General features: G+C 41.4%; 1 protein-coding gene across 1 annotated transcript in view; it reads right to left on the bottom strand.

Moving 5' to 3' along the window:
- Positions 1-16,179, bottom strand: part of STAC3 (SH3 and cysteine rich domain 3) — a 42,984-nt gene that overhangs the window by 14,678 nt on the left and 12,127 nt on the right. Inside the window, exon 2 of the mRNA XM_070736063.1 lies at positions 14,518-14,776. Within this exon, the coding sequence (XP_070592164.1) occupies positions 14,518-14,740 (223 nt within the window). The 5' untranslated portion in view covers positions 14,741-14,776. The remainder of the gene's footprint in view (positions 1-14,517; positions 14,777-16,179) is intronic.

Here is a 16,179-nt window from a genome sequence, read left to right as displayed (position 1 = left end):
GATTCCAATGGGGAAAATTGCTTCTTCTTACAAACATTTCTACTTAAAACCTGGTCATGGAACGAATTACGTTCGTAAATAGAGGTACCACTGTACTCCCTTTTGCCATTTTAAAATGTTCTGTGAGAAACCGCAAGGGAAAACTCTGTGTATGTTCAGTTCTATCGAAATATGTAGCCTGGAGACTCATCTTGGGGAGGAAGGATTTCTAGCTTTTAGCGTGAGAGGTCTTCCTGCTCCCCACCAGTTCTTGGCCTCGTGGATTGAAAGAATCCACAGGAGGCCCACGGTTGACCTCTGGCCTGGCTTGAACCAATAAGATACCCCCAAACTTTTACTCTTAGACTATCCACTGTTGACCTCTCCTGATTCCTAAGAGGTCAGTAAGGGGCATGCATAAGTGCACCAGAGTGCCTTCCATCCCCTGTCCTAATGTTTGTCTTCTACTAGTATCATGTACATGGTTATATCTTTGAATACTACCAATTAGTACTTGACTAACTAACTAAATAATTATACAAACAAACAAATGTATAGTGCCATGTATTGGGCTATCATTCCCACCATGGTCAGGCATCTTGACCAACTTCCATGATAAATGTTTCATGCATTTCTGGATTATACCATTGTTTATACCAAACTGGGGAAGGCTGCCGTAGCATATTTCTATTCGTTCCTCGGCTTTGATTCCTTGAATCTCCTTTCTGGCTTCCGCTTTTCAGTTTTGGCCTCATTTCTGACAGCTAACTTCTCTTCAGCCCTGACAAACTCTCATTTCTCTTTTACACTAGGAGAGGAGGACTGGTAGCCTCCATCACAAACAGTTTTAGCTGAACTATGATCATCAGTTTAACTAAAACTACAATCAGCAGCATATTCTCAGCAAAAGAATAATAGATACAAACTGAATGTAAATCGCTCCAAACTTGACTGCAGAAAATACGATTTCAGCAATAGAGTGGTCACTGCCTGAAACTCATTACCTGAGTCTGTTGTTGCTTCCCCCAACCCCAAAATCTTCAACCTTACATTATCTACAATTGACCTCTCTCCTTTTCTAAGAGGTCTGTAAGGGGCGTGCATAAGTGCACTTTTGTGCCTAATGTCCCTGTCCTATTGTCTTATTATCCTTTCTATTACTATGTTCTACTTATGTTATGTTATGTTCATATGTACTATAATACTATACTTGTTTGACAAATAAATAAATAAAAATAAATAAATAAAAATGAGCTTGGTGTAAAGGAAAAAGTAGTTTGGGTTACTTTTAAAAATAGACTAGTGGAATCCATACATCCTGACCAGGGGTGGTTGGCTTTCCCCTGTGCCACGTAGCTGTGGGCCATTTGTGTGCATGCACAGTGCCAAAAATAAAAATAACCCCCCCTCCAAAAAGAGCTGAAAACAAGATGGTGATGTGTGCACAATGCTGGAAACTCGGCTTCTGCACATGCACAGAAGAGAAAAAAAACAGAATTTTTTTTTAAAATAAATTCAATTTTTTAAAAAAGATGGTGGCCTCCACAGACCAGCACCTACAGAACCGGTTCCATTACATCATCATTGTGATGTCATCAGTGGCTTGCTACCAGTGAAGGGCTAGCAAAAAATTTACTACCACACTGTGGGCATGGCTTATGTAGAACGCCCTGCATTTTCTTTCAACATCTTTCAGTGCAAATTTATTTATTTATTTATTTATTGGATTTGTATGCCGCACCTCTCCGTAGACTCGGGGCAGCTAACAACAGTGGTAAAAACAACATGCGACAATCCAATACTAAAAACAGCTAAAACCCCTTATTTTAAAAACCAATCATACATACAAACATACGATACATAAATTGTAGAAGCCTAGGGGGAAAGAATATCTCAGTTCCCTCATGCCTGACGGCAGAGGTGGATTTTAAGGAGCTTACGAAATTGGTTGCTCTGGGGTGGAGCTCCGTTTTTGCTACCCCACTGCGCCCCCCCCCCCCCTTCCGGGCAGTAGCCCATCCCTGCTTGCTATTGATTTAGGTGAACCGATCTGAACCGGGAGGATTCCACTTCTGACAATGTTTTGAAAGATAACTTAAAAACAAAAGTTTTAAAAAACAGAAATATCATCAGGCAACCTTTTCTCCCTTTGGCTTGGCTTTAGATGTACCTCTACAGACAACCATCCTGGAGGTCAAAATTGTGGGTGATTAAAAAGGCCACTCCTTTCAGAACTGAAGAGCTGATAAAGCTCGAATTAACACGTAAGTGTTCAGAGATCAAGTGTGGGCAAATGTATCACACTGCAAATGACCCTACTTATGTACTTGTATCAGAAACAATGGCCCATGGCCTGATTTCATTGTTTGCACAATGACCTCATGGTCCATCTGACATCACCTATAACCTATGTCTATAGGTACGTTCTGCCATTCTTTCTAGAATGTTCCTCCACCATTCATAGTTTGCTGTGAAAGATTGCTAAGGATTTCCTGAATTTTGGCACGTCCATAAGAGATAACTACGAGGGGCCCTTGATGCCCTCTGACCTTGCTTGCTTACTTGCAGACATTTCATTACCCTGGCTACAGCAGTGGATTGATCCCGGTTCAGCTAGGTTCTGCAAACTGGTAGCGGCAGTGATGGGATGCTCCGCCCACCCATCTGGGATGCTCCGCCCATCCACCCAGAACACACTACCCACCTGCCCGGGATGTTTCTCCACATGTGCAGAAGCTCCTCTGAGTCTTCGGAGAGGGTTGGCATATAAGTCTAATAAATTAGCATTATTTATTTTTATTATTGAACATGCGCAGAAGAATTGCACGCACACAAACCGCTAGCAACGGGTTTTAAAGCTCACCACTGCCTAGCTAGATAGCACCATCAGTGGTGGTAAGGAGTGCTGTTTGCTGTCAGTTAATATTCTAGTACCATGCCTGTCTGTGTGAGGGTGAGGGGGCTGTCTTAGGATTCTTTGGTTGGGCTAACTACCTACTTAGAGATAACTACCTACATTAAACTTAAACAACCATGCATGGTGTACATGAACATATACCGTTCTCTGTTTCAACAGCTTATCATTTTTCCACTAGACGTAAATCACTAGACGTAAATCATAAATCCACTAGCCGTAAAACAACAGCTTACCATTTTTCCACTAGCCATAAATCGAGTCCTTGGAGAGGGCCGGCATAAAAGTCCAATTAATAAATAGATGGGGCGGAGCCAACTGTGGAACTGAACGGACGGTGTGGAGCCGAGCTCCGTCAAACACCACCGTTTTACAGGTACTCAAAGGTCCCTCGGGGGCCACAGACCCTGCGGAAAGGGTCTGTCAGAAAGGGGGTGCCATTAGTTTGATCCCAAGGCGGCGGCCGGATCAACGGAGCGGTTTATCTCCTACATGATTGTGCGCCTGTAAGCTAGGAGCAACATGGCGGCCTAGATTGTTCCCGGCTGGAGGAAAGTCTTCGGAGAGGGGTGGCATACAAATCCAAATAATAAATAAATAAATAAATAAATTGATACTAGCGAGGCGTTCGAGACGGAGGAGCTGACAAACAACATACCAGAACTGGATACATTGTGAAATAACTTTTTACAAGTGAGTCTTTCCACGGGGCAACGTCACCAAACCTAAAACTCTAACTAATTATAAACACCTAAGACTCGAGTAGGAGGAGGGAGGAGCTGCCATGTTCCTCCCCCCGGCTGGCGGCAATGCAACGTTCGAGTCAATAAATATTACAAAATATAGGAAACATCTCGCAAGGCTTTTACTTCGTACCAAGAAGACCTGACGTCCCCCGAGGATTACCAAAATATAAAGAAATGCTCTCTTTCATCTGAGGCTTCAACAGAGATCCCGACTGAACGGCGCGTTTCCTACATTCTCCTTTTTGCTTTTTGCTTTGCTGCTGCGTCACACTCGGCTGGCCCTGGAAGAACAACTCAATACTTTTTGGGCTTCTTCCGTCCTGTTTTGTCTGCGGGGGAAGCGGAGGCCTGGAGGTGGCGATTCGGAGGGAGTTTTGGGGTGTCTGCTGACTGCCTTTGCTGACACTTTGGACCTACACCGGGAAGTATCCAGGTAATCTACTGATAAATTAATAATTTACTAGTAAATTATTAATTTATCAGTAGATTACCTGGATACTTCACTACATTGCTATTTAATATACTGTTACTATTATTACTATACTAAGAGACCTCCCCTTTAATTATTGGTTATTAGGATTTTCTAGCTTATTGATACTATTACTTTTAAAAATATTAGCCATTAGATTTACTATTGAATGTTAGAAATGAATTGTATTAATCTTGATTAGCTTGTATATACAATCTTTCCCTAACTATCTGATCGAACACTTGTAAGAGCTTTTATTAAGACTTACAAAGTGGCGCTCAAGGCGGCAAGATGCGCATACCATGCCACCTTGATTGCATCAGCGGAATCCCGCCCGGCCGCTCTGTTTAGGGTGACCCGCTCCCTTCTTAATCAGGGGGGAGTTGGGGAGCCCTTGCAGAGCAGTGCTGAGGATTTTAACAAGTTTTTCGCTGATAAAATCGCTCAGATCCGGGCCGATCTCGACTCCAATTGGGAAACAGAGTCGACTGACAACGAGTCAGTCAGGGTGACTGGGGCACGTACTTGTCCACCTGTCTGGGAAGAGTTTGATCTGGTGACACCTGATGAAGTGGACAAGGCCATTGGATCTGTGAGTTCCGCCACCTGCTTACTGGATCCGTGTCCCTCCTGGTTGGTCTCGGCCAGCAGGGAGGTGACACGGAGCTGGGTCCAGGAGATTACCAACGCTTCCTTGGGGAGGGGAGTTTTTCCAACTCTCTATAAAGAAGCGCTTGTGCGCCCCCTCCTCAAGAAGCCCTCCCTGGACCCAGCCATACTTAATAACTATCGCCCAGTCTCCAACCTTCCCTTTATGGGGAAGGTTGTTGAGAAGGTGGTGGCGCTCCAGCTCCAACGGTCCTTGGAAGAAGCCGATTATCTAGGTCCCCAGCAGTCGGGTTTCAGACCCGGTTACAGCACGGAAACTGCTTTGGTCGCGTTGATGGATGATCTCTGGCGGGCCCGGGACAGGGGTTTATCCTCTGTCCTGGTGCTCCTTGACCTCTCAGCGGCTTTCGATACCATCGACCATGGTATCCTTCTGCACCGGCTGGAGGGATTGGGAGTGGGGGGCACTGTTCTTCAGTGGTTCTCCTCCTACCTCTCTGGCCGGTTGCAGTCGGTGTTAGTAGGGGGTCAGAGGTCGGCCCCGAGGTTTCTCCCTTGTGGGGTGCCTCAGGGGTCGGTCCTCTCCCCCCTGCTATTTAATATCTACATGAAACCGCTGGGTGAGATCATCCGAGGGCATGGGGTGAGGTATCATCAGTACGCTGATGATACCCAGCTTTACATCTCCACCCCATGTCCAGTCAACGAAGCAGCGGAAGTGATGTGCCGGTGTCTGGAGGCTGTTGGGGCCTGGATGGGTGTCAACAGACTCAAACTCAACCCGGATAAGACGGAGTGGCTGTGGGTCCTGCCTCCCAAGGACAATTCCATCTGTCCGTCCATTACCCTGGGGGGGGAATTATTGACCCTCTCGGAGAGGGTCCGCAACCTGGGCATCCTCCTCGATCCACAGCTCACATTAGAGAACCATCTTTCAGCTGTGGCGAGGGGGGCGATTGCCCAGGTTCTCCTGGTGCACCAGTTGCGGCCCTATCTGGACCGGGACTCATTGCTCACAGTCACTCATGCCCTCATCACCTCGAGGTTCGACTACTGTAACACTCTCTACATGGGGCTACCTTTGAAAAGTGTTTGGAAACTTCAGATCGTGCAGAATGCAGCTGCGAGAGCAGGCATGGGCTTATCTAGGTATGCCCATGTTTCGCCATCACTCCGCAGTCTGCATTGGTTGCCGATCAATTTCTGGTCACAATTCAAAGTGTTGGTTATGACCTTTAAAGCCCTTCATGGCATTGGACCAGAATACCTCTGAGACCGCCTCCTGCCGCACGAATCCCAGCGACCGATTAGGTCCCACAGAGTGGGCCTTCTCCGGGTCCCGTCAACTAAACAATGTCAGTTGGCGGGCTCCAGGGGAAGAGCCTTCTCTGTGGCGGCCCCGACTCTCTGGAACCAACTCCCCCCGGAGATTAGAACTGCCCCTACTCTCCCTGCCTTCCGTAAAGTTCGTAAAACCCACCTCTGTCGTCAGGCATGGGGGAACTGAGACATCTCCCCCGGGCATGTACAATTTATGTATGGTATGTTTGTGTGTGTGCTTGTTAGTATATTGGGGTTCTTTTTAAACTTTTTTAAATATTTAAATTTATTTAGATTTGTTACGATTTGTTTATGCCTTGTTGTGAGCCGCCCCGAGTCCGCGGAGAGGGGCGGCATACAAATCTAAATAATAAATAAAATAAATAAATAAATAAAATTTATTTAATTTAGCATGTTTCAAAGCTCTTAAGATTTTAAGGAATTTTGATTGAAGTACAAATATCTCTCTTTGACGGTTTACTATCTCTCAAATAATATAAGGAAACACCCCCATTGATATATTTATATTGTTATTACTGTAAAATTTGATTGAATTTCGCAGCTGGGGGAAACTAACCACAAAACCTACAAGTATTGAATGTAACTGAAGCTAAGCTATTGTACTCCCTTCTAACAGCTTAACATATCTGTGTACAGTGCTATCTACACCTATTTGCTCTGCCTGATAAAAAAAACTACATTCATACCTTTCTTTCATCACTTACCCTTCTATTTCTATAGGCCAATTGATTTGAGGATCCTTAATATAAAGTATTTGAATTGCTATTTCTATATCTAAATACTTAACACACTAATTAACCATTTTCTTCTTATCTAACTCTGGAACGGACTATTAGGGATCTATATAAGTGGGCCAGCGGGTGGAATATCGCTAAAATGACGAGTCTATCTAACCTGACTAGATTGGGATCCGGGAAGAGGTCAATAAATCAATCCACCTCAGCTATAACTAGCCCCTCTTCTCAGAGATCGCTGGATGATATGCTGCCCAGAGAAAGGTCTAATTCATACAAAGATCTTCAATCCATGTTGCTCCAAATGCAGGAGTTAATGCTTAAGAACCATGAAGATATTAAAAAAGAAATACCGTATTTTTCACTCCATAAGACGCAGTTTTTTTCCTTCCAAAGTAGGATGGACAATCAGCCACGTCTTATGGAGCGAAGATGCAGGCAGGGAGGGGAGGGAGGCGCTGGAGCAGAGGGGGGGGCGGCGATATACTCATCTGGAGACCGCCGCCTCTGTCGCCGCCTCTCCTCTTCCCAACCCCGAAGAGAGCCGCGCCTTTCGGCCTCTGGAAGTGCTGGGCCGGGGGACGCCTCCACCCTGCAGGTTTAGGAGGCGGAGCGGCACCGGAGGAGCGTTGGTGGTTCTGAGCCTTTGGGAAGGCTACGGGAATCGCTTCAGGAGGCGGGGAGGTCTCAAAGACCCAAAACCCAGCCAGTCGCTCGCAGCCGGCCGCCGCCTGTGCAAAGTTTGGCTGCGAACTCGGTTGGCTAGTTGCTGCCTGGCCCCCTCCCTCCCGGAGAAGGGTCTCCCTTCGCACCACCAGCGGCGCTCCCCCCGCCAGCCAGCCAGCCAAGCCCCACGCCCGCCGGAGCCGGCTCCTTGCTCTCCCCCCGCCGCCCGCCGCGTTTGCAGGAGGTGGGGAGGGTCGGGCGGCCCGCCAAGGCCAGGAGGGATGCCGCTGCCCCCCCTTCCCTCTCTCCGCCCGCCGCTGCGCCTCCTGCTGAGCCCCCTCGGCCCCGCGCGGCGCCTGTCAGAGGAAGCTGCCCTGTCCCGGCCAGGATCCGGGGGCGAGGTCGTCGGGGTTTGAGGGGCCCTAAACCGCCCACAGCAGAAAAACAGAAAAAATAAGGGAGAGAGAAAGAGAAAGAAAGAGAGAGAAAGGAAGAGGAGAGATAGAAAGGGAGAGAGAGAAAGAGGGAGAGATAGAGAAGGAGAGAGAGAAAGAGAGAGATACAAAGAGAGTGAGTGAGAGAAGGAGAGATAAGAGAGAGAAAAAAAGAGGGACAGAGAGAAAGAGAGGGACAGAGAGAAAGAAAGAGAGGGACAGAGAGAAAGAAAGAGGGACAGAGAGAAAGAAAGAGAGGGACAGAGAGAAAGAAAGAGAGGGACAGAGAGAAAGAAAGAGAAGAACAGAGAGAAAGAAAGAGAGGGTCAGAGAAAGGGAGAGGAGAGATAGAAAGGGGGAGAGAGAAAGAGGGAGAGATAGAGAAGGAGAGAGAGAAATAGAGAGATACAAAGAGAGTGAGTGAGAGAAGGAGAGATAAGAGAGAGAAAGAAAGAGGGACAGAGAAAGAAAGAGAAGAACAGAGAGAAAGAAATAGAGGGACAGAGAAAGGGAGAGGAGAGGTAGAAAGGGGGAGAGAGAAAGAGGGAGAGATAGAGAAGGAGAGAGAGAAAGAGAGAGATACAAAGAGAGTGAGTGAGAGGAGAGATAAGAGAGAGAAAGAAAGAGGGACAGAGAGAAAGAAAGGGACAGAGAGAAAGAAAGAGAGGGACAGAGAGAAAGAAAGAGGGACAGAGAGAAAGAAAGAGAGGGACAGAGAGAGAGAAAGAGAGGGACAGAGAGAAAGAAAGAGAGGGACAGAGAGAAAGAAAGAGGGACAGAGAGAAAGAAAGAGAGGGACAGAGAGAAAGAAAGAGAGGGACAGAGAAAGGGAGAGAGAGAAAGAGAAAGAAATGTAGAGAGAAAGAGGGAGAGATAGAAAGAAAGAGAGAGGGGGGCTTGTTTGTATATTTTCCCAATTCCCCTAGGGCAGTGTTATTGTAATAAATATTTTAGCCTACTTTTTGGCTCAAAATATTTTTTTCTATTTTCCTCCTCTAAAAACTAGGTGCGTCTTATCAGCAGGTGCGTCTTATAGAGCGAAAAATACGGTAGGTGAAGTGAGAAACGATACATCCGAGTTAAAAGAAAGGATGCAAAATATGGATAAAAGGCATGAGGCTTTTGAACAATAGATGTTAAAACAAGAACAAAAAATTCAGGATCTGGAAAATAGGATTGACCAGGATCATAAACAAATGGAAGATCTAACTGAAAAATTAGTCCATGCCAATAAAGAATTAGAAAACACTGTAATTCAACTTGAGAGCGAAAAAGCTAACCACTTCCTTAGATTTCAAAACCTCAGGGAGGAGAAAAGTGAGGACTTACCAGACATTATGGCCGACATTCTTTCAAAGGCGTTAGGCATTGAAAAGGACACAATGCTAAACGAAATAGACGAAGTCTACAGGATCAATACTAATTACGCCAGACGCTATAACCTCCCTAAGGAAGTTCACATCAAACTTGTAAAAAAATCAGTCAGAGACGAAATTCTTCATAGAGCACGGAAAGACCCCATAGACTACAAAGGGAGACAACTGGTTATTCTAAAACAAGTCCCGAAGCACGTCAGAGACTTACGTAGGCCATACACTTTCTTATCAGCTAAACTGACCAGGCACAACATTAACTTTAGATGGCTTGTCCCAGAGGGAATGCTTGTGACCTGGCAAGAGAGAAAGATTAAAATAGATTCGGTCGATAAAGCGGAGGAATTTTTTGAAAAACATTTTACTAATGATCGGACGACCGAAATAACAAACAATAAAGAAACTAGGAATACTACACCAATCAGTGAACAGCCAGTGGATCAGATTCCAAATAGATCGGAAGAAACACTGGCCACCGATAATATAAATACGGGAAATAATGGCTACGCAGGCTTACCAAAAGAGACTAGAAGTACTAGGGCAACTAGACCAAAGTACAGATAACCAAAATTTAGCACAAAATTCATCTAACAGGGGAATTGAGCTATAAATTAACATAAATGGACTGAACGCGCCAAAAAAAAGAAATAAAATTTTAAACAAAATTGCTAAATTAAACTTAGATATTATTGCAATGCAAGAAGTGCATATTAAAAACAAATTTGAACATCTTCTTAATAGAAATAAACTTGGGAACCTGTTTACATCTCTAGCCTCCGAAAAAAAGAGAGTTGTAATTTGTTATATTAATCCCAACATTCAAGCTAAATTGAAATATAAAGATAGAGAAGGTAGAGTTTTGATATTAGAATTACAAAAAGAATTAGAAACAATAACCTTAATTAATATTTACGCCCCGAATGAGGGCCAAGAAAGATTTTATAAAAAATTACTTAATATCATAAAAGAATATGCTACGGACAATATTTGCTTATTGGGGGATTTTAACGAAATAATCGATAAGGAACTGGACTATAATAACGATAAAAGGAATAAGCACAAGAAAAAAATATTACCCAAAGCCTTTTTTGACTTAATTAAAGAATTAAAACTTAAAGACAGTTGGAGAGACAGAAATCCTAACCTCAAAAAATTCACTTTCTATTCAGATAGGCACCAATCTTGGTCAAGACTGGATATGGTCTGGACCACAATAGAACTTAATACCAAATTTCAATCGGTAGAGATAGAACCCAATCTTATTTCAGACTACAATGCGCTAAAAGTAATATGGAAAGGAACCAAACAATGTCCTAGATGGACGCTTCAAAAATCTATACTTAACCAGGAAAGTTTTAAACAGAAGCTACAAACAGAAATGAAATTTTTCTTTCAAGAAAACATTAAAGAACACACTAGCCTTCAAAATGTATGGGATACAGCCAAAGCCGTAACCAGAGGAATAGCTATTTCGTATATGGCCAAAGAACACAAACTAAAAAAACAGAAATCGATTAAACTTGAAGAAGAATATAGATCTCTAGAAGAAAACCTACAAAAATATCCCCCCAAAAAAGAACTTAAACAAAAAATGTCACAAATAAAACATGTTAAATTTAATAGATCAACAAAACCTAGCACAACAAATTAAAAGTTGCAGTCAATATAACTTTGAAAATGCCAACAAACCTAGCAAATGGTTAGCTAATAAACTCAAAAAACAAAAAGAAAAGAAACTCATAAACTGCCTTAAGACAACAAATGGGGAAATATGCCATGACTTGGAAAGGAAAAAACAGATTGCTAGTGAATTTTACAGTAAGCTCTATGATAATCCTGAAAATATAGCTAACATTGAACATGACCAAAAAATACAAGAAATTTTAGAACAGGCTAACCTCCCTAAAGTACCCCAGGAAATGATAGATACAATAAATAAGCCAATTACTGACATAGAATTAAAAGAAGCAATTAAAGGGCAGAAAAATAATAAAGCCCCGGGCCCTGACGGCCTCCCACCCGAGTTCTATAAAGACCTCCCCAAAGAAATGGAAAAGGCCCTGCTAGAAACTTTAAATGAAGCCTTAGATAGAGGCATAATTCCAACATCCTGGACAGAAGCAAACCTAGCGCTAATATTAAAAAAAGATACGGACCCTACAGACATAGCTAATTATCGCCCTATCTCTCTTCTAAATGCCGATTATAAAATTTTTAGCTCCATCCTAGCTAGCAGAATTAAAGGATTCCTAAACCAATTCATACATTCGGATCAAAACGGCTTCCTCCCCGGGAGACAGTTAAAGAATAATATCAGAATAGTATTGGACACCCTGGAATACTACGAAGCCCATAGTGAAAAAAAAGTGGCATTAATATTTCTCGACGCTCAGAAGGCTTTTGATAACGTGTCCTGGAAATTTATATTCAAACAACTTGAATATATGGAATTTGGCCCTAAATTTATAAACGCAATAAAAGCCATCTATACAGACCAATCAGCATATGTCATCCTCAATGGAGATACATCGACAAAAATTTCCCTTCACAAAGGAATGAGACAAGGGTGTCCACTGTCCCCACTACTGTTTATCCTAACATTAGAAGTTCTAACCAGAATCATTAGAAAAAAGGAGGATATAAAAGGGCTAAAATGCAAAAATGAAACTTACAAGCTACAAGCTTTCACGGACGACCTGGTATTTATCATTGAAGAACCTTTAGTATCAGGACCCAAACTATTGGCTGTCCTAGAAGAATATGGCACAGCAGCAGGTCTTAAAATAAATAAAACTAAAACTCAAATCTTAACCAAAAATATGAGAGAACCGCAGAAAGCTATCTTAACAGCCAAACTCAATATCCAAATAGTTTAAAAAAATCAAATATTTAGGTATTAATTTGACAAATAAAGTGTCCAGTTTAAAAGAAAACAACTACAATAAACTAATAGATAAAATACAACTTGACTTGTTGAAATGGAAAAATTTACAACTCTCCTTACTTGGGAGAATCACGGCTATAAAACTTAGCATCTTGCCCAAAATATTGTTCCTATTCCAAACAATCCCAATTCAATTGAAACAGGAATTCTTTATAAAATTGAACAAAATTACTAGTAACTTCATTTGGCAGAACAAGCGTCCTCGAATTCACCTAAAATACCTACAGGATAGAAAAGATGAAGGAGGTCTGGCACTCCCAATTTGGAAAGACTATTATATTGCCGCTTCACTAACTTGGATGAGAGAATGGATGAGCCTATCTAACACCAGATTACTTAGCTTAGAAGGTCACGACCTTCACTTAGGATGGCACTACTATCTTTGGGATGAGAAGCCGAGGACCCATAAATATTTTACCAACCATCTGATTAGGAAATCTTTAATACTTACCTGGAAAAAAATTAAGTTTAAACTTTACAAAGGAATCCCTACATGGTATGCTCCATTAGAAGCATATGTGCATCCTAATTTCCATTAAAAAACCAATATAATAAGGTACAAGGATATATTAAATTCCAATGGGGAAATTAGATCAAGAATAGAATTGGAAAATTTCGGTCAAAAAACGGAGTGGTGGGAATACTTACAGATACAAACTAAATTTAACAAGGACAAAAATAACCCTGGAATAATCAAAAATGCCCCGTTAGACAAACTATGTACAGAAGCCCAAGAACAATTAATTAATTGTTACCTAAACTATAACGAATTGGATAATATTAACAAAAAAATTAATGTTAAACAATGGAATATGGATTTCAAAAAAGAAATTAAAGAAGAGGAGTGGCAAACACTCTGGAGCAGAAACTATAAATTGACTATTGCCACATCCTATAAAGAGAATTTAGTTAAAATGTTTTACAGGTGGCATATTACCCCGATTAAATTAACACAACTAAATAATAAACTTTCACCTTATTGTTGGAAGTGTCACCAAGAAATAGGCACCTACTTCCATTTATGGTGGCAATGGTCAAAAGCTAAAATTTATTGGAATAAAATTGGAACTTGGATTGACGAAATACTTAATCTGACAATAGAAAAAAAACCTGAATGTTTTTTTTTGGGCATTATTAGACAAAAATTACCTAAATCCCAAATACATTTAATTGTCCACTTAACAACAGCAGCCAGACTAACCTTTGCGCAGTGGTGGAAGAATGAGGAGATACCTTCGAATGATGCAATAATAAAAAAAATTACATACTGCGCAGAGATGACGAAATTAACTATAATAGTAAGAAACGAAACTATGGATACATTTAATAACTGTTGGGATCCTTTTTATAATTGGATAGGAAAAAAGAGTGAGAATAACACGCCATAAGAATGATATGTTAGATATAAGCACGACCAGTTACAAATCTGGTATATAGCTATTTTATATTTAATATAATATTAAGAGACTTTATATATATACTGACAGTATCTTTACTATCGTTTTCTAAAATCTCTTTAACTTGATTAACTCAACACCTGCACTAACCAATCTTGATAAATAAACCGAACCATGGTAACAAGCTAATGAAATAAGAAACAGTTCTCGTTCTCAGTACAGCTCCCCCGGACATTCGCCAACCTTTTACCCTTTCTATCCTTTCTACGTTCTCTGTTCTTTCTATCTTTTTCCTTCTTTCTCTCTACCCTCTCCCTATCTACTTCCTCCCCTCCCCTTTTCTAGCTTTCAATTTGTACCTTGTCAATCGACACGCCATTCGATCGTTTTCGATTGTTACGATCATTGTTTTATGTTTTGTATATTATGTTATATTTTGTATTATTTGTATAATAAAAATTATTCAAAAAATAAATAAATAAATAAAATAAAAGTCCAATTAATAAATAAATTAAATAAATAATCGGTATCTCCTCCTTCCATTTGAGCCAAATCATATACCTGATAGGACTTAGTTGGTTTTCAATATATCTTACCATACCCACTTTTGTTACCTTTTTTTCAGGCACGATTCATGCACATCCCCCTGGCCAATGAACGTATAGTAGGTTTGTTTGAATGGATATGTGTGCATGCTAATAGGTCTTTTAATGTAATTCTAAATTTTAACTTTAATTATTATATCTCGATGTATACTGCTTTTATATGTCGTAAGGCACCCTGAGTCTTCGGCATATAAATTTAATAAACAACAACAACAAACAACAACAACAACAACAACAACAACAACAACAATAATAATAATAATAATAATAATAATAATAATAATAAAATGGTATATAGAAACTTACGGACAATCATGCGGGCACAGACGTCACAAAACTTAGGTGTCTTGAAGTAGTGATCCTTGAATTTGTGAGGTTTATCGTTAACGGGTTTTTCCGGCTCCGTTGGTGGTTCAGGCTCTTCCTCCTCCTCCTCCACTTCCTCATAGTAGTAGATGGGCCCCCCGGAAGGGCTGACCAGCTCCCCGTTGGCTTGTGGCTCTTCTGTGGTAGGCTCCTCCTCCTCCATGGGCTTGCGTTGGAAAAACTGCTTTAGCTTCTGCAACTGAGGGTCCAGGTTGGGATGGGGCAGAATGGGTGGGTGGGTGGGTGGGGCGGACAATCAGCACTTGATAGATGCCAACCAAGAACCTTGGCAACCAGTGGTATTGGCATGCGCACACACCCAACTTGTCTAGCCCCAAAAGGAAATGGAAGGGAAGAGGGGTTCACAGCTAAAACAGGGAGAACAAAAATCCCCTAATTCCTACTTGTGGAAGTTTTCTTCAAAGAAGATGCAAGCAAATGTCTAGCGCGAAGATTCAAGAAGCAGCAATGTTTGCTACATGCAACTGTATGAAGAGTCCACCGCAAAGCTCATTAATTGCATGTAGCAGCTTTCTAATCCCAATATTAGCTAATGCTAACCAAGCTGTTGGTGTGTACTGGTGTGGTGTAGTAATAGTAATAGTAGTAGTAGTAGTAGTAGTAGTAGTAGTAGTAGTAGTAGTAGTAGTAGGGGTGGGAACAAAATTTGGGAGGGCACATTGGAGGTGGTTGCCAGATTAATGGCAGACTCCACCTCTTCCCACTTGCTCTCTATTCTCCACCCATCCGTCATTTTTCTTATCACATTGGTGTATTTATTTTCATTGTGTTCCTTTGTCATTGGTTACTTTATTGTTCTATTATTTTGCTACTGTTCTCTTTACAGCCTTTTTAATTTTTCTTCCTTTTTATTATTGTTGGATGCCTAGAGTAATCCCATGGTGAGATATGCAGGAAATAAATGTAACAAAGAAGTAAATAATGAAAAATAGACTTAGATGGGGAAAGCATGCCATGTGATAGCATGTCAATCAGGACCAGAACCCAAATAATGTTGGTTGGTTATCTTTTCAATCAAATAATGAACTATTGCTAATCTATAACTTAATTAATATAGTTTGGGTCTTTATATATATATTATCTGAGCAAACCATAAAAACCTCACAGAATCATTTACTATATTTTTGGAGTATAAGACACATCTTTTTCCTCCCTAAAAGAGGCTGAAAATTTGCGTGTGACTTATACTCTGAATGTAGCTTTTTAGAAGGTTTTTTTCCCAGCCCTAACAAGGTGCTAACGATCTTCCCAGTTCTTACTGGCTTGCAGGCTCTTTCAATGTTACTCTCTCCAAAGAATGTTTTTCCAGCCCTAAGTCTTTGCAGGCTCTTTCATTATTATTTGCTCCAAATAAGGTTTTTTTAAGCCCTAGCCATAAAATAATGTGATGAAGCTGACCAGACTAAGGACGTTAGTCAAATAAATACCTGGTAGGTAGATTCCCCTCCCCTTTATTTTCCTCCCCCAAAACAAAGGTGTACCTTATACTACAGTGTGTCTTATACCCCGAAAAATATGGTACTCATTTATTAGGCCATCTGATTCTTAAATGATACCAAAAGAAATACAGTGGTCCCTCGA

Source organism: Erythrolamprus reginae, chromosome 2 (genome assembly GCF_031021105.1).
Source record: "Erythrolamprus reginae isolate rEryReg1 chromosome 2, rEryReg1.hap1, whole genome shotgun sequence".
In the NCBI taxonomy this organism is placed as follows: domain Eukaryota; kingdom Metazoa; phylum Chordata; class Lepidosauria; order Squamata; family Dipsadidae; genus Erythrolamprus; species Erythrolamprus reginae.
This window is presented reverse-complemented; position numbering and strand designations above follow the sequence as displayed.